This window comes from Carcharhinus amblyrhynchos, chromosome 26, assembly GCF_965287045.1.
Source record: "Carcharhinus amblyrhynchos chromosome 26, sCarAmb.v2.hapA, whole genome shotgun sequence".
Taxonomy (NCBI): Eukaryota; Metazoa; Chordata; class Chondrichthyes; order Carcharhiniformes; family Carcharhinidae; genus Carcharhinus; species Carcharhinus amblyrhynchos.
This window is the reverse complement of record NC_137349.1, coordinates 10,621,034-10,645,355: the sequence shown is the minus strand read 5'-3', so window position 1 is coordinate 10,645,355 and position 24,322 is coordinate 10,621,034. Positions and strand designations below refer to the sequence as shown.

At 45.1% G+C, this 24,322-nt stretch overlaps 1 protein-coding gene across 2 annotated transcripts in view; it reads right to left on the bottom strand.

Moving 5' to 3' along the window:
- Positions 1–1,190: 1,190 nt before the first annotated feature.
- mef2b (myocyte enhancer factor 2b) overlaps positions 1,191–24,322 on the bottom strand; it is a 151,617-nt gene continuing 128,485 nt past the window's right edge. For both annotated transcript variants that reach the window (XM_080212837.1, XM_080212838.1), the window contains exons 6-9: positions 18,302–18,471; positions 14,811–14,913; positions 9,277–9,427; positions 1,191–6,588 (exon numbers count right to left, since the gene is read on the bottom strand). In XM_080212837.1, the coding sequence (XP_080068963.1) occupies positions 6,282–6,588; positions 9,277–9,427; positions 14,811–14,913; positions 18,302–18,471 (731 nt within the window). In that variant the 3' untranslated portion in view covers positions 1,191–6,281. The remainder of the gene's footprint in view (positions 6,589–9,276; positions 9,428–14,810; positions 14,914–18,301; positions 18,472–24,322) is intronic.

Here is a 24,322-nt window from a genome sequence, read left to right as displayed (position 1 = left end):
AAAACTGGGAGTGAACTTGGGTCCCTGGCGCTGTGAGGCAGCTGTGCTAACCACTGTGCCACCTTTAAAACTATGGGTAGATTTTCCAAATGTGCTCACCTCAAGACTGGAAAATCCCACCCAAAGTCAATGGAATTTTACATGTTCCTGTCTCACCCGCTTGTGGCGAGTCAGATGGGAAAATTCCACCCCACAAGTCTAAACCATTGCCTGCAGAGAAAGCTAGCACAGAACTAATGGGTTGAATGGTCTCTCTGGTAAAGGACTTGCCCCAGAACCTGTTGTGCCAAGGAGCCTCCTGGGGGAGGATTCGAACCTGAAGCTCCCGGCTCAGTGACCTCTGCGCCACCCATCAAGGCAACAGCTGCTATAGTGGGATTTGAACCCATCCTTAAGCTTCTGCTTTAGTTCCAGTTATGTAAGCTCCATGTTCCATTCTCACATCCTGCTCAGTTTAAGGAAGGACAGCAATGGGACACAATGAAGCATGATAAGAACTTTTATTTTTTTTAAGTTAACTTAATAAAAGACAACATTGTTTTGCCCTGGAGAATTCCGCCTCTATCTTTATGTACAGGCCCGTTGTGCGGTTGAGGAGTGGAAAAAAAAGACAACACTGTAATATTCAAATGGAATCTCTAAAGCCAATAATGCTGAACCTTCCAGAATGGTCTAGAACATTCTGAAAGAAGGTAGCTTTGGGCGGGCAAAGTAAACAACGTCATTGAACATCAGAAGGTTGGTACTTGCTTCAAACTCATAATGAAGTGGGGTGAGAGTGGAGCATGAGAATCACTGTTGCCTGTTGGATCCTCTGCATTGATTTTTTCACTAATGATTGTTAGCAAACAGAACGAGCGGACACTCTTGGGCATCGGATCCCAATTACATTTGTGATTCTCAGAACCCCCTGTCTACCTGTATCTTTCCTTCCATCAAATTTAATAGCCACAGACAGACTTGCCGGAATTTTACCGCCTTGCCCGCCCAACGATCGTAACATCCCGCCCAAAGCCAGTGGAGAATGCCATTCTGTGAGCCTCAGCCCCCAACATTGATTTTGGAACCAGCGTGTCGGTAAAATTCCAGCTACGAACTCTCCAATGTCATGTGAATTCATCTTTTCCATTTCTTGATGCGACAACTTCTCCCTGCATTTAACACTCTCCTCCTGCTCATAACACTCCACAATACCTCTCACTGTAGCAATCTTCCCCCGTATTTAACACAGTCTCCCCCCACTCTGCATAACACAACCCCTACTGTTAACACTCACTCCCGCCACTAACACTCTTGCCTCTGCCGCTAACACATTCCTCCTTTCCTTACACCACTCTCTTCTTGCTCATAACACTGTCTGTCATCCACAATACTCTCTCCCTCCTGTAACACTGTCCCTAAAACTCTTCTCTTTGCCAGTAACACTCTTCCCTTCCCTGTAACACACTCCCCTCGCCTGTAACATTCTTCCTTTGCCTGTAATACCAGGCAAGGTGTTTAAGGCCTGGTTACTGGATTCATTTGCAGAATAGCTGAATGCTGTAAAGAAGATACATTGAATTGGAAGTTGGAGATCAAATGTATCCAAGTTTCTACCATCAGAAAGTATCTTGTGATGATGTCACACAGTTTTAGCCTCAGAATCCCAGAGGAGGACAGGCAGTTCATACCGGTATTCTTATGTCCCTGTTTCACTGATTTTCCCTTCTGGGTGGGAGGTGTTGACACTGGGAGTGACAGCCATTCACTCTTGCTTAAAATCGAGACCTAATTAGTTGGGCTTCTTTCAGGAAAATAAACACAACTCCTTTACACAAGGAATGTAACCATCTCACTCAAATTGCCAGCTCCTGCCAATGGCTCTGTATTGTACTGGTATGTGTCTCAGTTGTATCATCCTCCAACCCCTTAGAGGGACATCTGTGCAGCAGGTTAAATGTATCACATATTGCCAACTCTCCAGGGATCAGAGACTAATTTCTGGGACATCCTGCAAGATTCCAAAGACGTGCAGGTTAGGTGGACTAGCCATGCTAAATTGCCCCTTAGTGTTCGGGGGGATTATCAGGGTAAATATGTGGGATTACGGGAATAGGGTCTGGGTGGATTGATGTTGGTGAAGACTCAATGGGCCAAATGGCCTCTTTCTGCACTGTAGGGATTCTATGATTCAGAGCAAATATCATAGCAGACACCAAAATAAATAATGCATTTTTAAAAACTTTAAAACTGTTGTTCGTTAGTAATAAACAAATTTGCAGATGGAAAAAAGATAAAGGTCATGTAACTAAACATCTAGGAATCTGACTAACTTGCATTGGCAACTCTCCTATCACCATGCCACTAGCTAGTTTCTATTGACATCCCTCATAATCTATCACTCCCTTCCAATCACTGGTACAGGAGGCACTTAAGCTTCAACATCATGGGGAAGATGGAAGGCACTGATAGCCATTTCTTCTCATTCACAAGGAAATCATCTGTAACAACCTTCCTGATTCATCTAAAACCCCACTGCAATCTGTGCTCCATTGCAATCCGTGCCCCATCGCATTCAACATGCCATCGTTATCAATGCCCCATGAGCAATCAATGCCCCATGAGTAATCAATGCCTCATCGCAATGAATACCCCATTGCAATCACTGCCTCATTGGGACAAATACCTCATCACAATCAGTACTCCACTAAAACAAATGGGCCATCCCAATCAATGTCTCACCTCACCAAATAGTCCATTGCAATAAACGCCCTATTGCACCAAATACTCTACTGCAACCTCTGCCCTACTGCACCCTTCCCCTGGAGAATAGTCATTGAGGATGGAGCTTACAGTTTCTATCTTCAGGATCATTGACTCACAGTTGGTTCCCTTTGTTACACTACAATAGATTTGTGGCTCTTGCTTTCTGCCTACTTTTTAAAGATTGGGACTCCTAGGTGAAAACCCTCAGTGCAGGGCACTAACAAATATGGGAAGAATACTACCAAGTATTTATGGCACTGAGACAGGCCATTCAGCCTAACTATCCAGTGCTCCATACAAGCCTCCTCCCATCTCATTTCATGTAACCCTATCAACATATCCTTCCATTCCTTCTTCCCTCTGGGGTTATCCTGCTTTCTCTCAAGCAAATCCACACTTCACCTTAACCACTTCCTCTAGGAACCAGTTCCACATTCTCACCACTCTCTGGGTAAAGAAGCTCCTCCTGAATTCCCTATTGGATTTATTAATGGCAGGTGATTAGGAGAGGAGACAAAGCAAGTCAAGAGACAGCACCAGCAAGTTTAGACCCTGAGTGTGCGTAGACCATCAGATGAAGGGAAGACTGAGGGATGGGAGCAGCATCCCTGTTTTGAAAGAATGAGCTGGTGATTTTGTGATGAGTCTTCATTTCGTCACAGTGAGGATGCAGGGAAGGCAAGACTGGCATTTGGAGCTTCAAAAGAAAAAGAGAGGGAGAGTTTAGGGAGCATTGATTAGAAATGGATAGAGAAAGAATTTGGAAAGTAAACAGTGAGATGGGTTAGGGCAATGAACTTATGTTTTCATTTTGTCCCAAGATGTGAGGAAGATGTTAATAGAGCTTTGCAATGGATAGACTTGGACCTTATTTGGGAGTGAAAGAGCAGTCAGCCTCAAATGGTGGAGGTGACACCAGACACAGGTAAAAGATTAAACACAGGAACTGTGCTTTCTTTTTACATCTTTAAATACAAAAATAAGATTGAAACTTAAGATGTTCAGAGTTTGCAGCACATTTTAAGTAACTCTCATTATAAATGATGAAAGCATTGGCATTTCTTGCTGTCCTGCAAATCTCAGCAATAGATGTCATCATCTTCATTCAAACTGTTGCAATATTTGCTTTCCCTTGGACAGTGTTGTCCCCGGGACAGGGTAACAAAGCTGGAGGATTCAATGAAGTTAATAAGATTCTATTTTTGTGTGATGAGGTTTCACCCTTATTATCAGCACTGGATTGGCGGGGTGGGGGTGGTGGAGGGGGTGAGGAGTATTAAGATGGGCTTGGGGGTGAAGTGGGATGCAGAAGGGAATCAGGATCTGAGTTCTGAAGCACGCTTCTATTCTGCAAAGATTCTAAGAATCCCAAGGCATCCCATCATTCAACAAAAACTGACTTTTCCTTTCACAAAAAATAGGTTCAGTGCCTATTTTAGCCAATCAAGATTTCTGAGAGGAATGTTTCATTGAATTGCTACTCCTTCTTATCCCAAAGTTGTTGGTTCTTAGTGAGATACTGTCTCCTGTACATCAGGGAGGTGAGAGGCAGGGAAGCAGGGAGGAAAGAAGGTGAGGCAGGGAAGAAGAGATGTCAAAGAATAAAGGGAGAAGAGGGAAGAGGAGGGAAGAGAAGGGAAGACAAGGGGGTGGGGGGATAATTTATCTTAAATGTAGGTGATAAGCTGCCTTGTGATTACTCCTAGATCAGGGACAATGAATGGCAGAGTGTCACTTGTGCAATTATACCCCCATGACAAAATAGTGGCACAGGACCCTCTCCTCAAACACACACAAAAAATATAGTTTTCCTACACACTTTCCACTTTCCTCTCACCTTTAAACGGGTCTCACACAACAGAGAAAAAAAGTGACACAGAAATCTATTCGCACTGCGAAAAACCTTCACTTTTAAAAAATAAAACTGAACAATATTTAACAAAAACGGTTTGCCGTTTGAAACCAGGGGAGTTCTAACCCTTCAAGACTCCAATAGTCAGGAGCATTGGGAGCCTGTGATACATTTCCACTGCAGGGAAAGCTGGGAAACCAGGAGCTTCTGTTTTGTTCTATGTTGAAATTTATCATGCATTAACTTGTCCAGAGTTTACAGAAATCCATTCCCAGCCTGTGACAGTCACGGAATAAATGACAGAGTGTGCCATCTCCATAATCTAATGAAAGGCTATTTTAACCCAACGTGCCTGATGGGATTAGGAAGGACCCAGATTTTTACATCCGACCTAATTTTACTTTTGGTTGCATTGAGTGAGGGGTGATGTCAAAAAGGATGCGAAGCCTGCATTCCTCCCAATCCTGTGGGATTCCTGCCCAACGACTCAAGTTAAACTGAGACCCTACACCTTCCCAAAACATCATCATGTCAGGGGTGCAGAAGTGAGGATCCTTCGTGAGGAATGAGTAAGAATTTCTCCAATGGGATCCACCTTCAGTTGTGTTTCCCTCCCCTTCTCCCCCTCTCAGCTGTTGAATCATCAGCTGTCTTTCCATGTCAGCTATGTTTCCCCTGTGGCACTGTGGATTGGTGCAAACATGTTAATTGGAGGCAGGCCAGATGAGTTCCTGAACTTGGCTGGGCTGTGGGTGAGCACTGAGCAGAAAGCAATAATCTTCTGCTGGTTTGCAATCACACCCATTGCTCATTGGGGAAATGCACACTTTCCTGTTCCATATAAAACCAAGAAGTTGCCCATGTCAATTCCCAAGTTTGCATAATTTTAGCCTGGGCTGGTGGTACAGTTAAAGGATTGTGGGGCCTACATTTTGCCTCATTATCCGAGGGAGGGGGAGTGAATGGGAAAAGCTTTCTGAATCAGTTCCTGCTCCTGATCATCATCCAGCACTCCCTTGTGGAGATCAGATGAGAAGTGGACTGTGTGTGGCGGCGATGCCATATATAGTCAAGCAGGCAGCCATTTACACATGTGAGGATTGGCCACTTAGACTAGGTGTACCCCAGGGGCGCCCAGCGCCCAGAGAAACCATCGCCCCAGGGTGGCCTGTGCCGGTGCTATCCAGCTCTCCCTTCCTTGGCCATGGACCAAGAATTGAACTCAGGATCTTTCATGGTCCATGTGGAAATGAGCATAGAGATAAGAGGAGATGCGTGAGGCGCATTTAGCACACGTTACCGCGGAGGTGAGCCGCAGAAGTTAAAGGGGAAGGAAGGAAAAATGAATAAAAAAAAAATGCACCCAAGGATGGAAACATAATGACAGAAGCCTGCCTGAAGGCCTCTAACCAGCCGAGGCTTTGGGAGGAGTCACAAGGAGGGACAGAGAGAAAAGCTGAGGAGAAAGAGACACCCCCTTTTCCTGCTCCCTCTATCCCACCCCCAATCAAAGTGGTAACTGCCAGCCTGGTTTTCAAAGGGTTAACAGATTCAACGTAAATTAATTCCCGGCCTCTACGCTGGAGAACACAGGAAAACTGCAAAAAAGAATAAAAGCAAGATCCAGGAGCTGCCTCCGTCAGTTTCTCTTTTAAACGGGAGATTTTGGCATAACCCCGAAGCGTCATCTCTGCCAGCCGTCCACAAGGCGCATCCGTTTGGCCGCAAGGCTGTCCTCGTCCCTGGCTGGAGGCCGGGTCAGCACAATGGGGCACTGGTAGCCCTTGGCGTAATCCTTGGGTTCTTCACAGGGGCTGTGGGAGCCATCTAGCCCGCTGAGCCCCAATCGTCCCTCGTGGTGCTGGAAGATCCCACTGCCCCCGCCTCCGCCGTCGCTGTGGGGGGAGGCGCGTTCCGACTTGATGTTGACTGTTTGAAAAGTGGGCAAGGCCAGGCTGGAGTTCTGGCTCAAGTGGGAGTTGCCAATAACCCTGGCAGGGAGGAAAAAGAGAGAGGAAAACAAACTTAGGTAGCGGTTGACAGATCAGTTAACACCATCTGTGCCCCTTGGCTCTGTAATCTTGAATACCTTGCCCTAATAAAAACCCACAAATCTCACAAGTTTTGACATTTTCTATCAACCCCTTGCCCCAACAAAGTTTGGGGGAAGAGTGTTCCAGGTTGCCACTATTCCTCTTGTGAAGGAGTGTTCCCTGACATCACCACTGAAGAATCTGAGTGGTACAGTGGTTAGCACTGCTGCTTCACAATGCCAGGGACCCTGGCTTGGGTCACTGTCTGTGCGGAGTCTGCACATTCTCCCTGTGTCTGCACGGGTTTCCTCCAAGGGCTCTGGTTTCCTCCCACAGTCCGAAAGACGTGCTGGTTAGGGGCATTGGCCGTGCTAAATTCATGCTAATCCCTCAGGACAGGTGCCTGAATGTAGCAACTAGGGGATTTTCATAGTAACTTCATTGCAGTGTTAATGTAAGCCTACTTGTGACTAATAAATAAACTTTACTTTTAACAACCTCAGGCTAAAGGGACAATCCTTTAAAACGGAGATGAGGAGGAATTTCTTCAGCCAGAGAGTAGTGAATCTGTGGAACTCTTTGCTGCAGAAGGCTGTGGAGGCCAGATCATTGAGTGTCTTTAAGACAGAGATAGATCAGTTCTTGGTTAATAAGGGGATCAGGGGTTATGGGGAAAAGGCAGGGGAATGGGGATGAGAAAAATATCAGCCATGATTGAATGGTGGAGCAGACTCAACGGGCCGAGTGGCCTAATTCTGCTCCTATGTCTTATAGTCTTACGGTCTAACTCTAACTTTAAGGTTAGGCCCGTCCTTGTTCTTGACTCCCCACCAGAGGAAATAATTTCTTTCTAACTTTCCCTGACAACTCTTTGAATCATGTTAATCACATCCCTCTTTAACTTTCTATCCTGGAAGGAATATAAGCTACGTCATCATTTAACCTTTTAGCCTCAGTTGAGGATCCATCTACTCCTTACATCTGCTGTGAAGCACCTTTATCCCAGCAGTCACTGTGTGAGGAGTTGAGAATGTTAAGCAGGGTCTTATCATCTTCTTTCCTTTCTAATTGAAACCTTGATGTTAATGTTCAATCACAACTTGAAAAAGTCTCTCAGAAGGAAAAGCATGATTTGAAAAAAAAAGAAAAACAAAGCTCAGGGTCAAGATGGTCATGTTTTTAAATCTACAGCCCTAAAGAAACAAGTGATTTGTTTGTGACACGCTGTAGGTTGTAAATGCAGTGTGATTATCGCCAAACACTTGCATTTACACAATCACTTTCTCCAAATTCACCCGTGTTTATGGGTCAGAAGCAGGGGAAAAGCCCAAGCTTTTCTCTCAAGTTAAACATCAAACTAGCCATTAGGTGGAGCCTGGAGATGGTTAAGGGGCGATTATGAATGCATACAGTGGCATGGTGGCACAGTGGTTAGTACTGCTGCCTCAAAACACCAGGGACCCAGGTTCAATTCTGGCCTTGGGTGACTGTGTGGAGTTTACACATTCTCCCCGTGTCTGCACGAATTTCCACCAGGTGCTCCAGTTTCCTCCCACAGTCCAAAGATGGCTAGGTTAATTGGCCGTGCCAAGTTTGCCATGATATTTAGATTAGGGGGATTATTGGGGTAAATATGGGTTTAGGGGGTGAGCCTGGGTAATTTGGGGCAGCATGGTGGCACAGTGGTGCCTCAGAGCACCAGGAATCCGAGTTCGATTCCCGTCCTCAGGTCACTGTCTGTGGGTAGTTTGCACATTCTCCCCATATCTGTGTGGGGTTTCCTCTAGGAGTTCCGGTTTCCTCCCACAGTCCAAAGATTAGGTGGGTTGGCCGTGCTAAATTGCCCCTTAGTGTCAGAGAGACTAGCTAGGATAAATGCCTGGGATTACGGGGATACGGCCTAGGTGGGATTGTAGTCAGTTCAGGAGGAGGTCACTGTAGGGATTTTATGATTCTATGATGAGTTGATGCAGACTCAATGGGCCGAATGGCCTCCTTCTGCAGTGTAGGGATACTGTGACACTTATGATTTATCATGGGTCCTGCCCAGGGTGGAGATGATTGGCTAATTCTCCTGTTAATCACACCTGAAGGTCACATACTGCTGTAAATGACTGGGATGGACTCTATGCACATAGTCTGTGCTATCCTCCACTCCCTGCACCTTGCTAGGGACATCACCCTATCAGAAGTTGCTGCAGTTTTGATTATGTTTGTTGTAGTTGCAGAGGCTATTTTGAAGTAAAGTATATTAGTCACGAGTAGGCCTACACTAACACTGCAATGAAGTGACTGTGAAAATCCCCTAGTCGCCACACTCCTGCGCCTGTTCGGGTACACTGAGGGAGAATTTAGCATGGCCAATACACCAAACTAGCACGTCTTTGGATGAAACCGGAACACCCGGAGGAAACCCAAACATGGGGAGAACGTGCAAACTCCACACAGGCAGTGACCCAAGCCGGGAATCAAACTCAGGTTCCTGGCGCTGTGAGGCAGCAGTGCTAACCACTGTGCCACCGTGCCACCCTGAAGCAGACTCTGTTTAGTTTTCTGTCTACTACAAAACAGTCTGTTTAGAACAGGTTCCTGAGCACTTCCAGCCCTAGACACGTGGTGTGATTACAGGCGAGTGACTTGACTTACCCCAGATGGGGGTGTGCTGAAGGTTGAAGGTCAGTCTGGTGCGAATGATGGTGCTGGTGCTGCCGTGGCTGCCAAACGGCAGTCTGGTCCTGATGGACTCCACCTGGCGAGTTGTACACGGAGACAGAAGCGTTGTCATTCAGTGTATAACCTGCAGATCAACAGGATGAGAAAGTGATGGTTAGTGAAACACAAAAGGTGTCTATGAGATTGGAGGAACGTTGGAATAAGCAAGTTGTTGTGATCTGGAAAGTGCTGCCTGATAAGGTGGTACAAGCAGACTGAATAATAATTTTGAAATGGGAAGTGAAAAACTTGTTTGGACTGTAGGGAAAGAGAAATGGAGTGAAACCAATTGGATATTTTTGTCAAAGAGGCAGAATGGGAACAAGGGGCTGAATGGCCTCCTTCTAAATTCTATGATTCTATTTGCACAATATGGTGGCACACTGGTTAGCACTGCTGCCTCACAGAGCACCAGGGTCCCGGGTTCAATTCCGGCCTCGGGTCATTCTCAATGTGTACATTCTCCCTGTGTCTGCATGGGTTTCCTCTGGGTGCTCCGGTTTCCTCCCATAGTCCAAAGATGTGGATTGCCTGTGCTAAATTGCCCCTTAGTGTTCCAAAGTGTGTGAGTTGGGTGGATTAACCATGGGATATGGGTGGGGTCGCAGGGATAGGGTGGGGGAGAGGGCCTGAGTAAGATACTCTGTCAGAGGGTCAGTGCAGACTTGATGGGACGAATAGTCCCTTCTGCACTGTAGGGATTTCTATGATTCTATTTAGTCAGTGTGGATATGGTTAGTGGCTCTCCCACACCTGAGGTAGAATGTTGTGGGTCCAATCCAGAGACTTGGGCACAAAACCTTGGCAGATGCTCACAGTGCAGGTAATGAGGGGGTGCTTCACTGGTGGAGATGCTGATTTTTACATGACATGCTTAACCGAGGCCTGTTTGCCCTGGGAGGGCCATAAGCAATCCAACGCCCATTACTTCAAAGAAGTTCAGCGAGTTCTTCGTGATATCCTGCCAATATTTCTTAGCAAATTAAAAATGAATAGATGACCTGGCCATTGAGGGAGACGGGCGCACAATGGCAATGTTACTGGATTCGTATTCCACAGGCCCTAAATCTATGGAGACAAATCTGACCAAGGAATTTAAATTCAATTATTAAAAACTGGAATTGAAAGCTAGAATCATAGAAGATAGGAGCAGGAGAAGGCCATTTGGCCCTTCGAGCCTGCTCCACCATTCAGCACAATGACGGCTGATTGTACAACTCAATGGCCTAATCCTGCTTTTGGTCTCATTCATCCCAATAGAAACGTAGAAGATAGCTAGTCTCTGTAATGAACTATCATTGATCGTTGACAGATAAAACCTATCTGGCTCATTAATGCTCCATTAGTAAAGGAAACCTGCCATCCTTAACAGTTTGACCTACAATGTGACCCCCAGCTGACGGTTCACTTTAAACCGCCCTCTGAAATGTCCTAGAATGCCACTCAGTTCAAGGGAAATTAGAGATGCCGTGAAAAGTATAATTCAAATAAATTTTATTCCTGTTTATGGGATCTTGCTTTGTGTTTTCCCACATTACAGCAGTGAGCACCTAACATCCTGAGGCTGTCAAAGGTGCTGTGGAAAATGCAAGCCCTGCTTTGGGTCATTCAACAGGATTGATTTTTAGGGGGTCTTGCTGTGCCCTGTAAATGATGAGTCCTGGCCATTTCACCCTTAACTTGCAGGAGGCTAAAAGCTGAACATCCTACCTACCTTACCACCGCAATACTAAACAGCTGTGAGTCTACCCCTGCCAGTGTAAATCAAGGATCTCTGATTCTCCTGCAAATGCAGGCTGGTCTAGGTGTTACTGAAGGATGGGACAAACAAATATACAAGTCAGCAACAAGTTGCCAAACCCTGAGGAACATGCTTCCACCCAACTCCTGATATGACCTCTCTTCTCCAACCACCCATCTAGTCAAACCTCCCTCATTATTATCCCCGATCTTCTTTAACCATCATATGAAAAGTTGAATTTCTGGGCTTGCAGGGCAATCTTGAGGGTTGGCAACAAAGAAGACAGCGTCAACTGGAACAAGGCTAATTTGAGTCCTTGATGTCATGAAGCTTGATTTACAGCACGTCATTGGTGGGGACAAAATTAAACTTGGCTGAGTAGTAAGCAGACTTGCCCCTTAATGGGTTGCACACTGCTCAATGTTAACAGTAAAATTAGAACATAGATCAAAGAAAAGTACAGCACAGGGCCAGACCCTTTGGTTCTCCAAACCTGTGCTAATCATGATGCCCTAACTAAATAAAATTAGCCTCCACAGGAAACAAAGATCCAGTTCTAGCCTGCGCTGGGCAGAAATCCTTCCACCCAGAGGCCTGTGAATCTGTGGAATTCTCCACTCCAGAGGGTTGTGGATGCTTGATTATATTCATGAATCAGATTGACTAGCTTCATTACTACCCAAAATCTAAGGATAGTGGGTCATTGGGTGCATTTGGTGAATGACATTGTGGTTAGCACTGTTGCCTCACAGTACCAGAGACCCGAGTTCAATTCGTAGCTTGGGTCACTGTCTATGTGGAGTCTGCATGTTCTCCCCGTGTCTGCGTGTGGGTTTCCTCCGGGTGTTCCGGTTTCCTCCCACAATCTGAAAGATGTGCTGGTTAGATGCATTGATGTGAAGAGGTGCTGGAGTGTGGCGACTAGGGAAATTTCACAGTAACTTCATTAAAGTGTTAAAGTAAACCTTATGTGTGACTAATAAATAAATTTTAGAGTTTCTCTGGTCCCCCTGCAGTGTTTTTCTCACTGGAGGGAGGCAGCATGCCAGTCATTGGCAGTGGGATCCTCTGGTCCAGCCTCTGTCAATGGGAATTCCCACTGAAGCCACCCTATCTGGCGGGAAACCCGTAGCAGGGGTTGTACCACAGGCAGAACCAGAGAATCCTGCTGGTGTGAACGGTCGGAGAATTTCGACTATAGTAAAGTTGAGACACAAAAATTGTCCTGATCTAATTAAATGGGTGGGCAGATTTGAGTAGATGCATACCCTTTTCCATTTCCCTTATTCTCTTTTGTAAGGGGATCTCATAGAATTTTATAAAATTCTAACAAGGTTAGACAGGATAGATTCAGAAAAAATGTTCCCGATGGTGGGGGAGTCCAGAACTAGGGGTCATAGCTTGAGGGTAAAGGGTAAACCTTTTAGAACTGAGGTGAGGAGAAATTTCTTCACCCAGAGGGTGGTGAATGCATGGAATTCACTACCGCAGGAAGTAGTTAAGGCCAAAACACTGTCTGATTTCAAGAAGAAATTAGATATAGCTCTAGGGGACCAAGGGATATGGGAGATAGGGGGGAATCAGGATATTGAATTCAATGATCAGCCATAATCAAAATGAATGGTGGAGCAGGCTCGAAGGGCCTGCATCTAGTTTCTATGTTTCTCTGTAAGCAAGTGCCCTAACTTCCTTCAACCATGAGGTGGCAGTAGTAAGCAACAAGTCCAACAAGATCAGTCAAGGAATATCAAATTTCCAATCAACATTAAACAGTGAGCGGCATGTTAAAATTATAGTCGAAAACCAATGTCTGTATTGTGCTCGCCTCTTAGACCTAGGTTGCAAAGAATCACACAATGAATGTGGCCGCAAAGGACCTCTGTTCTCTGGGAAGCTAATTATAAACAGGTATTTGTGAGCAGCGGCAAAGCTCATTCTGTTAACATCAAAAGGTTCTATTTCAGATCAGAGCGATAAGCAGAAAAGTCTCCTCTAACTTCTGGCTGTCCAGGCCAAAAGCGAGATAGACGTTGCACAATCAATGTTGCTCCTAGTGCTGTTTGGAACAACGCCATACAACAGTTCCTGAGCTGCGATGCTTGGCAATCCTGGCAAGTGCCATATTACACTTTGTGGGATCCTGCTGTACACAAATTAGCTGCCACACTTTTGATTCTGTGATGCTGTGGACCGGCTAGTGTTGAAGTGACAACAGTCACACTTCTGGCGTTCTGAGCCACGATTGTGAAGTTATAGCTCCATTGTAGGCCTAGGGGGAGCTTTACTCTGTATCTAACCCCATGCTGCACCTTTCCTGGGAGTGTTTGATGGGAACAGTGTAGAGGGAGCTTTACTTTGTATCTAACCCCGTGCTGTAACAGTCCTAGGAGTGTTTGATGGGGACAGTGTAGAGGGTGCTTTATTCTATATCTAACCCCGTACTGTATTTTTCTTCGGAGCGTTTGATGGAGACAGTATAGAGCAAGCTTTATTCTGTATCTAACCCCGTGCTGTATTTTTCTTCGGAGTGTTTGACGGGGACAGTGTAGAGGGAGCTTTACTCTGTATCTAACCCCGTGCTGTACCTGTCCTGGGAGTGTTTGATAGGGACAGCGTAGAGGGAGTTTTACTCTGTATCTAACCTCATGCTGTACCTGTTCTGGAGTGTTTGATGAGGACAGTGTAGAGGGAGTTTTACTCTGTATCTAACCCCGTGCTGTAACAGTCCTAAGAGTGTTTGATGGGGACAGTGTAGAAGAAGCTTTACTCTGTATCTAACCTAGTGCTGTACCTGTCCTGGGAGTGTTAGATGGGGAAAATGTAGAGGGAGCTTTACTCTGTATCTAACCTAGTGCTGTACCTGTCCTGGGAGTGTTAGATGGGGAAAATGTAGAGGGAGCTTTACTCTGTATCTAACCCCATGCTGTACCTGCCCTGCGAGTGTTTGTTGGGGACAGTGTAGGAAGGAGCTGTACACTGTATCTAATGTATTGAAGTTTAGGAGTCAGCTGGAATGTTTAATGAGTAACCAATTCCTTACTGGCTGGCTTACAATCTTGCTGACCATTACAAATATTCCAGAATGTGGACATAGCGACAGACACAAAATGATCCTGAGCAAGTAACCTGTTTATAGTGATATTAATTGACATTGGCCAGGGCTCTGACAAGACCTCCCCCTGCTCTTAATTTAACAGTGCCCCAAAATAATTTACGCTCACTGGGCCTGGGTATCTTCTGAAAGACATCACATCTGATAGTGCTGCACTTCCTCAGTACTGCACGCAGAATGTCAGCCTGGATTATATTCTCAAATTCTGGAGTGGATTTGCAGAACCTTCTCACACAGAGGCAGGGGTGCTCCCAACTGAGCCAGGCTGACCAAAAGGCACCAGGTTATATTCCCACTTGCCCTAGCTAACTTCTGTCACCATGCTGACATAAGAGCCCATGCACTGGGTGCCGTCAGTCTGTTTGACTGAAGGCGTTACAGACGAGGCTAGTTTGAGCACCTTACCACTGGCCTCCGATCAGTCCACTCAGTCAAGGACAGTCAAGCCCAAAATTTCCTGGGTCTGTAAAGCTTACAAAAGGAAGCATCGGCCTGCTAAAGCATTCAAGTTGCTTCGTGAATCATCTTTAGTGCCCTGTAATGTGGGAGTGAGTGTGAGGCTGGAAACATCACAAGGGATGGTCTCAAAATACATTCGTCAGCAAATATTCCTACCAGTTAGGCCAGAGGAGTAACCACCTAATCCATGGCCAGTTAGACTGGGAGTTGTCATGGTAACCATCGGTGAGGTGGGTTGTAGAGCTGAAGTATTCGTTCTCTGGTGAGAGAAAAAAAGGTTAAAAATAGCACCTAACGTTCTTCACACTAGGATATTTATTTCTTGCATAATTCTGTGTGAAATGCCCTAAAATGGGAAATCAAATGCTTCCATGTCAGAATTAAGCTCTGCCAGGTCTGATGTAACTCCCGTCCTCCATTCTGACACAAACTTTTCCTTTTTGTTCTTTTCTATTGCTCCCTCATTGCCATTTTTCCTGGCTCTGCACTTGCTTAGAAATTGTTAAATCTCTCATTTGTTCCAGATCTGACAGTCTGATAGCTTAGGGCCAGGCTGAAACATTGGCTGTTTTTCTCTCTCCACAGATGCTGCCAGATCTGCTGAGTTTGATTTGATTTATTATTGTCACATGTATTAGTATACAGTGAAAATTATTGTTTCTTGCGTGCTATAGAGACAAAGCATACCGTTCATAGAGAAGGAAAGGACAGAGTGCAGAATGTAGTGTTACAGTCATAGCTAGGGTGTAGAGAAAGATCAACTTAGTGCGAGGTAAGTCCATTCAAAAGTCTGATGGCAGCAGGGAAGAAGCTGATCTTGAGTCAGTTGGGTACGTAACCTCAGACTTTTGTATCTCTTTTCTGATGGAAGAAGCTGTAAGAGAGAATGTCCGGGGTGTGTGGGGTCCATGATTATGCTGGCTGAGTGTTTCCATGAGTGTATCAGGGATGAGATCCAGTATAAACCACCCTCTTCTCCATCGGTGATACTTGGTCTGCACCACATGTATGGCCACTTTGAGCAAAGACTGCCAATTTAATGGAAAACTATAGGTAGTTTTGGAATGTAGGAGTGGAAATCTCCCATCTGGGACTAACGGCGAAAACATCAGGCCTCGTTTGCGGCTGGCATTCTCCGGAGCCACTGGAAGTGATTGGAGTTTAGGTTGGAATGCAAAATTCCCCATTCTCACTTGCAGCAGCACAGGCACAGACAAGCCTGGTGGTACTTGGTCCACCATCTTATCCAGCGCCATATTGAAAAGACACCCAACATCACTGACTCACTGTTGAAGAAAGAGACTGGACTTCCTGAAAATGAAGATGGATCTCCAGCAACATTCCGAGGCTGGAAGATATCTTCATCAATGGGGACGAAATAGAGAGGGTCGAGACCTTGAAGTTTTTAGGTGTCCAGATCACCAACAACCTGTTCTGGTCCCCCCACGCTGACACTATAGTTAAGAAAGCCCACCAATGCCTCTACTTTCTCAGAAGGAAATTTGGCATGTCAGCTACAACTCTCACCAACTTTTACTGATGCACCATAGAAAGCATTCTTTCTGGTTATATCATAGCTTGGAATGGCTCCTGCTCTGTCCAAGACTGCAAGAAACTACAGAAGGTCATGAATGTAGCCTAATCCATCATGCAAACCAGCCTCCCATCCCATTGACTCTGTCTACGCTTCGGCAAAGCTGCCAGCATAATTAAGGACCCCACGTAGTCTGGACATTCTCTCTTCCACCTTCTCCCTTTGGGAAAAAGATACAAAATTCTGAGGTCACATACCAACCGACTCAAGAACAGCTTTTTCCCTATTGCTGTCAAACTTTTGAATGGACCTACCTTGTATTAATTTGATCTCTCTCTACACCCTAGCTATGACTGTAACACCACATTCTGCACTCTCTCGTTTCCTTCTCTATGAACAGTATGCTTTGTCTGTGTAGTGTCCAAGAAACAATACTTTTCACTATGTTAATGCATGTGACAATAATAAATCAAATCAAATCAAAGTTACATGTCAGCCCCCAGTAGGCTTCCCAATGTATCATGGTGGGCACCAGCAAAAAGATACCACAGGAAGTTCACACTGGCTTGAAACTGATTTTTGTACTCTGGCCGAATCCTCAGGCCCCTGTCCACCATTGCACCCTCCATGGGAGAATTCCACCCTGAGATTTGACATGAGAAATTAGACTGATCACTGATGGAAAGCAACCAATGTTTTCTCTACAATGGTCAATCAATAACTCCCAGGTCATTTACACTAGATATTTAGATTTAGGATAAAGCTTACTCTACCCTGCCCTTTCTTTGACCCAACTTCAGAATACTGCTCCTCAAACCACTGGGAGTGACACTTAAACTAATGCTATGGCCTTGGAGTTTTTTTTTTATTATTCATTCATGGGACATGGGCATCACTGGCTGGCCAGCATTAATTGCCCCTCCCTAGTAGACCTTGAGAAAGTGGTGGTGAGCTGCTTTCTTGAGCTGCAGTCCATGTCTGTGGGTTAATGCACACTGCCATTAGGGAGGGAATTCCAGGATTTTGACCCAGCGACTGTGAAGGAACGGCGAGATATTTCCAAGTCTGGATGGTGAGTGGTTTGGAGTGGAATTTGCAGATGGTGGTGTTTTCATGTATCTGCTGCCCTTGTCCTTCGAGATGGAAGTGGTTGTGGGTTTGGAAGGTGCTGTCTAAGGATCTTTGGTGAATTGCTGCAGTGCATCTTACAGATAGTAAACACTGCTGCTACTGAGCGTTGGTGGTGGGGGGAGTGGATGTTTGTGGATGTGGTGCCAATCAAGCGGGCTGCTTTGTCCTGGTTGGTGTTGAGCTTCTTGAGTATTGTTGGAGCTGCACCCATCCAGGCAAGTAGAGAGTATTCATCACACTCCTGACTTGTGCCTTAGATCGCCAGTTTGTTTCAAATCACACCCATGTTATTCTGTTGACTACACCCTCCACCAATTGGATTGTCCAATGTCAATGGTACAGCCTATCAGGTAGATGGGGCATTCAGCCAATACGAATCTTACAGATGGTGCAACAAGTTGATTCCTGGCATGAGAAGGTTGTCCTAGGAGGAGAGATTGAGGGAGAATGTACCTATATTGTTTAGGCCTCAGAAGAATGAGAGATGTTCTTATTGAATCATGTAAGATTCTAAAAGGGCTTTGGAGGCTGCTTCTCCTGCCTGGACTTACATTCACAGGTATAGTCTCAGATTAAGCCATGGACCATTTAAAGCTGAGGTGAGGAGAAATTTCCTCACTTAGAATCTTTAGTACTCTTTACCCCAGAGAACTATGGTTGTAATAAAGATATAAGATTATTGGAATGTAAGGACATGAAGGGATTTTAAGATCAGGTGGGAAGGTGGAATTGAGATTGAAAATCAGCTATGATATTATTGAATGGTTCAACAGGCTTGAGGGGCAATATAACCTAATCCCGCTCCTATTCCTTATGTTCTTGTGCTATTACTAAGTTTTGTTGCTGAGGTTGCAAGAGGGCAGTGTGTTAACCCACTGCCTCCTATATGATTATCATCAAAGTCCAGGGGAAAGTCAAAGGCTTTCTGATAACCCTCAAAGAGTAGGAATAAATGGGCAGCCAATTGAAATTAAATTCTCACCAGTGAAGCACCCATGTTCCTGGAGCCAGTTGAGACTGCGTGCATTTCACCTCTACGGTTGTCGGGACCAAGGTTCACAGGGGTCGGCGACCTTGTTGCCATGTTTCTATTGAGGTTACCAGGGGAGACCAGCATCCCTGGTGAGACGTGGGTATTCAAGTAACCAGCACCTGTCATACAAAAGGAAATCAGCACATGGTGATAAATGAATAGTAAACAAGATTTGACCACATTTATATCATTGGGTTATCTATAAAGCTCGCTGTGAAATCTAGATGAATGGACAAGGCTCACAATGAAGAACAATATCAGTGGTGAAAATATTGGATGAAGGGGGTAAGGGAAGTTGAGGAGTGGTGGGATTTGAACTCACATCTCCAGAAAATTAACCTGGGCCTCTGGATTACCACAATGCCACCCATAGATATTATAGCTGAGATATTAGAATCATGTAGACTGTTGGAGGGAGCAAAGTTAAAACAGCATCTGCTCAAAGACTCTCTGAGATCCCTGTGCTTTCCCAACTCCATCTCCTGTTCATCTCCCCATTCCTTCACTCCATCATTGGCAGATGTATCTTTATCCAACCATGCCCTACACTCTAAAACTTCCACCATAAACCTCTCAGTTTCTTTTTCTTCCCTCTCTCTCCTCCTTGAGCTTACAACTTAGCTCTGTGACAAAGCCTTTAGACACCTGTCCTAATATCTCGCTCGTTGACTCAATTACATCACTTTGGTTCTCAGCACAGATCCTCCCAGACCTTGAGTATTTCCAGTGTTTTCTGTTTTTATTGCGGAATGTTGCAAGAAAGCTTCCTCTACTCTGTCTCATCAATGGATCTCAGCTTTAACCTCACACTAGTTACTTGTACAGCCACTTTGAGCAAGGTTACCAATTTAGCAGCAAATTATAACACAAACTGGGTGTCATTGAATGACAGCGCTCAATATTTTCCCTACATTAGGCTTAGGTTTTTGGGGTGGGACAGAGAGAGAATATGTCCTCCTTTCTTTGTGCTCTGCCGCTTTTCTTTCGGGCCACGTCCAACCCTTGTTGCCCCCTGTGATGCCTTGCCCTTATATTTTGGCTTTTTGTCTTCTTGACTTCTGGGCCTTTAGAGTTAGAATTAGGATTAATATTAATATTAATTCTGAAATGTTAATTCTGTTTCTCACTCTCCAGATTGCTGTGTCTCAGGTGGATCACATTCCTGTGAAGCACTGTGGCACATTTTGCTATGTTAACTATGCTAGAGAAATGCAAGTTGTTGTTGTAAGAGGCCACATTTATGGGTTTCTGATGTGCTAATTCTGATGACGCAACAAAGTGGGTTCGCTTGAAGGAGGAAGGGCCTGGTAGGATAAGGGAAATTTTAATAACTTGACTCACAGGATGTAGGCCTCATTGGTAAGACTGACACTCACTGCCCAAACCTTGTGACTCTTCCTGAGTGGTTGGTCAGGAAGGCAGTTGAGAGTCAATCATGTTGGTGTGGGACTGGAGTCACATATAGGCCCAGACCAGGTACAGACAACAGGCTTCCTTGTCTGAAAGGATATTATTGTAACGATTAGATTTCTAATGGCAGCCCCACAGCTTTGTGGCCATTTCTACCTCGCCTTTTATTTCATTTCTTTTAAAACCAATTTAAATTCTCAAACTGCCATGATGGGATTTGAACCTCTGTTCTCTGCGTAACTTGTCCAGGCCTCTCACTTAGCAGTAACCTAACCACTGTGCTATTACACCCTAATTTGGGCTCAGAGCCGACCTGTGAGTGTTTGACGCTGACACCATCTCCTCAAAATAGAATGTGTTTCATCCACCAGCACTAACACCCCAACCTCTGCGAACACACAACAATAACCCTGGGCAAAACTGACAGTGAGCTAAAGTTCAATTCCTGGTCTGTAATGAGTTGATCTGAGTTGGGATTTCACTCACTGTCTGGCCTTGCACAGAACAAAAAAAAATGAAAGATTTGCATTTCAGTAGAGCCTTTCACGTCCCCAAGATGTCCCAGCCAGTAAAGTACTTTTGGAGTGTGGTCCCCATTGAAATGTTAATTTGAGCACTGCAAATAGCGAGGTAATAATGATTAGATAATCTGTTTTGTGTTTTGGTTGACTGATAAATATCGGCAAGGACACCTCTTCCCTTCTCCTCTTCAAACTAAAATCCCGACAGTGCAGAAGGAGACCATTCGGCCCATCTAGCCTGCACCAACAACAATCCCACCCAGGATCTATCCCCATATATTTACCCTGCCACTCCCCTGACATTAAGGGACAATTTAGCCTGGCCAATCCACCTAACCGGCACATCTTTGGGCTGTGGGAGGGAACACCCAGAGGAAACCCACGCAGACACAGGGAGAATGTGCAAACTCCACACAGACAGCGACCCAAGCCAGGAATCGAACCCAGTCCTTGGCGCTGTGAAGCAGCAGTGCTAACCACTGTGCCACAGTGCCATGAGATATTTTACATCAAATTAGGAAGACAGACAAGGGCCTTAATTTCACATCTCATCTGAAAGTCAGCAGCCCAGCAGTGCAATGCTTCCTCTGACCTGGAATCGAGAATGTCAGTCTGTCCAAAGGAGTGCAGGTAAGGTGGGTTGGCAATACTAAATTGCCCCTTAGCGTCAGGGGCACTAGCTAGGGTAAATACGTGGGGTTATGGGGTAGGGTCTGGGTGAGATTGCAGTCAGGGCATATCCGATGGGCTGAATAGCCTTCTCCTGTACTGTAGGGAGTTCATGATAAATCTGCATCTCTGTTCTTGAGCTGCTGGAATGGAACTTGTACCCACAACCTTTTGATTCAGAGACGCGGCAGATAATCCACTGAGCCCCAGCAGATACAGAACGATCCGTGAGGGAAGGCTGAAAGACAGCTGTCATGGAATCACGCAACCCAGGAGGAGGTCATTCAGCTCATCGGATCTGTGCCAGCTCTTCAAAGGAGTTATCCAATTAGTCCCCCTCCCCCTCTCTGCACCTGCAGCTTTACAATTGTTTCCCCGTTGTCATCCTGAATGAACTGTCACCCCCAGTAAAAATAAATATTTGAGTCGCAATATCAGCTTAAACGCTCCTCAGTGTGAGCCTGCGGCTTGGGGCATTATCTGTAATCCTTGCTTTGTGAGGGTATATGTCTTTTGATAACAGATGACAGAGGTAAGGATGGTTTCTGCTCAATATTGGGATGCAATATCAAAGTGCAGGAGTGAAGCTAAGGCATTAACTCATCACTGCTAATGTAAAAAGTAGGTTATAATCACCTTTATCTCTCACTGTAACTCAAGACAAATATTGCGCTTAAATTACTTGGACAATGACTTCCGTATGCATCTTGAAATTAATTTGTTCAGATTTAGGCATCAACAAAAACCACTGAACCTCTCAATTAGAATTTAGCCTGTAATTGTCAGATATGTTATTCTATATATAAACCACCTGAATCTCTTAATTAGATTCTAGTCTGTAACTCACTTCTGAATATCTGTTATTCTATATATAAACCACTCTGAACCCCTTGATTAGATTCCGGTCTGCACCTCACTCCTGGTATCTATTATTCTATATATAAATCATCTCAAGCCCCTTGATTAGATTTCCGTCTGTAAATCACTCCTGGATATCTGTTATTCCATATATAAATCACCCCAAACCCCTCAATTAGATTCCAATCCGTAACTTGCTCCTGAGTATCTGTTACTCTATGCATAAACCACTCAATCCCACTGATTAGATTCCAATCTGTAAATCACTCCCAGGTATCTGTTATTCTATATAAGCCACCTGAACCCCTTGATTAGATTCCAGTCTGTAACTCACTCCCAGGTATCTGTTATTCTATATACAAACCACCCTGAACCCTCAATTAGATCCCAATTAGTAACTCACTCCCAGGTACGTGTTATTCTATATATAAACCACCCGAAACCCCTTGATTAGATGCCAGTCTGTAACTCACTCCTAGGTATCTGTGATTCTGTACATAAACCATCCCGAACCCTTCGATTAATTTCCAGAATATAACTCACTCCCATGTATCTATTATTCTATATGTAAACCACCCAAACCGCTCAATTAAATTCTAGTTTGTAACTCACTCCCGCGTATCTGTTATTCTATATATAAACCATCTTGAACCCCTTGATTGGATTCCAGTCTGTAACTCACTCCTGGGTATCTGCTATTCCACATATAAACCCCTGAACCCCTCGATTAGATTCCGGTCTGTAACTCACTCCCGGGTATCTATTATTCTGTATACAAACCATCCCGAACCCCTCGATTAGATTCCCGTCTGTAACTCACTCCCAGGATATCTGTTTTTCTCTGTACAAATCCTAATAGGAATTTATTGTAAGTAAATATGCTGATGGAGGGAAATTGTATGCGATTGTGGCCAATTTTATTGACACTGTTAACATTTCTTCTAAAAATTAATTTTAGTGGTTGCTGCATCATTGAAGAATACTCTTTTAGAAATTGTAAAATAAAGATCCAAAGATATGCAGGCCAGGCTAAGTTGCCCCAATGGGCGGGATTTTCTGATCGTGATTGTCCCAAGACCGGAAAATCCATCCCGAGATCAACAGACCTTTACATGGTAGCCGCCACCACCCGCCCCCCCCCACCCCCCCCACAAACACACTACAATTCCTGTGGTGAACAGAACACAAAAATTCTGCTCTTAGTGTCCAAAGATATATGTGTTAGACAATACGCCATGGTAAATACACTGGATTACGGGGATAGGGCAGAGGGGATGTCCTGAGTGGGATGCTCTTCCACAGAGTCGGTGCACACTTGATAGGCCAAAAGACCTCTTTCTAAAGGGCTCTAAAGAGTCATGGTTGCAGGTTTTCCCAGGGGAGGAAGAGATAGTCAAGAGCACTATCCAGAACCTACCCCCACGACCCTCCTGCATTTACCCACGGCAGAGGGTTGGCAATCCTCCAGGATTGCCCAGGAGGTTCTGGGGCACTCCATCGACACTGCAGCGATCAACCTCTGGAGAGAGAAGGGCAATTGGAGCAGTGGGGTCATGTGATCAAACTACCAGGAATAGAGTCAATCAGGACTGGTAACCTTATGGGCAGCACATTGGCTTAGCACTGCTGCCTCACAGTGCCAGGCACCCGGCTTCAATCCCTGTGTGGAGACTGCATGTTCTCCCCGCATCTGCGTGGGTTTCCTCCAGATGCTCCAGTTTCCTCCCACAGTACAAAAGACGTGCTGGTTAGGTGCACTGGCCATGCTAAATTCTCCCTCAGTGTACCCAAACAGAGTGTGGTGACTAAGGGATTTTCACAGTAACTTCATGCCCTTCATTAGTCCAGGTTCCTTAAAAAGGAATGTGTTGTCTGGATGTCAAAGCCAACATTTATGACCCATTCCCTCTCATCCTTGAAAAGTTGCTCCCCATTCTTGCATTCCTTTGTTCATGTCATCATCAGCCACTCAGTTGTGGTTGAGCAGGGATTCAATGCCATCCCATCCCGTTTAAAGTAATGAGAGAAAAACTGGCATTGAATCCCAAAAGATGGCACAACAGGATTATTCTCATCTCCAGACAGCAAACAAATGCAGCTTTTAGAATGGACTAATGGTGCTGTAGCATTTTTATTTCCATCCTGCCCTCCCGTGGGATAATCCTTTGCTCCTCTTTGGCAACTGGGACAGAATTCTGCACCTGCGACTCTTACTGTGTGGGAAACTGCACTTCAAAGACTTGGGTCCCATCAGTTCACCTCCCAGCATATTGCTTTATTCATTGGTGGGACAAGGGCGTCGCTGGCTGGCCAGCATTTATTGCCCATCCTTAATTACCCCAGGGCAGTTAAGAGTCAACCATATTGATGTGGCTCTGGAGTCACATGTAGGCCAGACTGGGTAAGGACAGCAGATTTCCTTCCCTAAAGGACAATAGGGAACCAGATGTGTTTTTTCCAACAATCGACAATGGTTTCACAGTCATCAGTAGATTCTTAATTCCAGATTTTC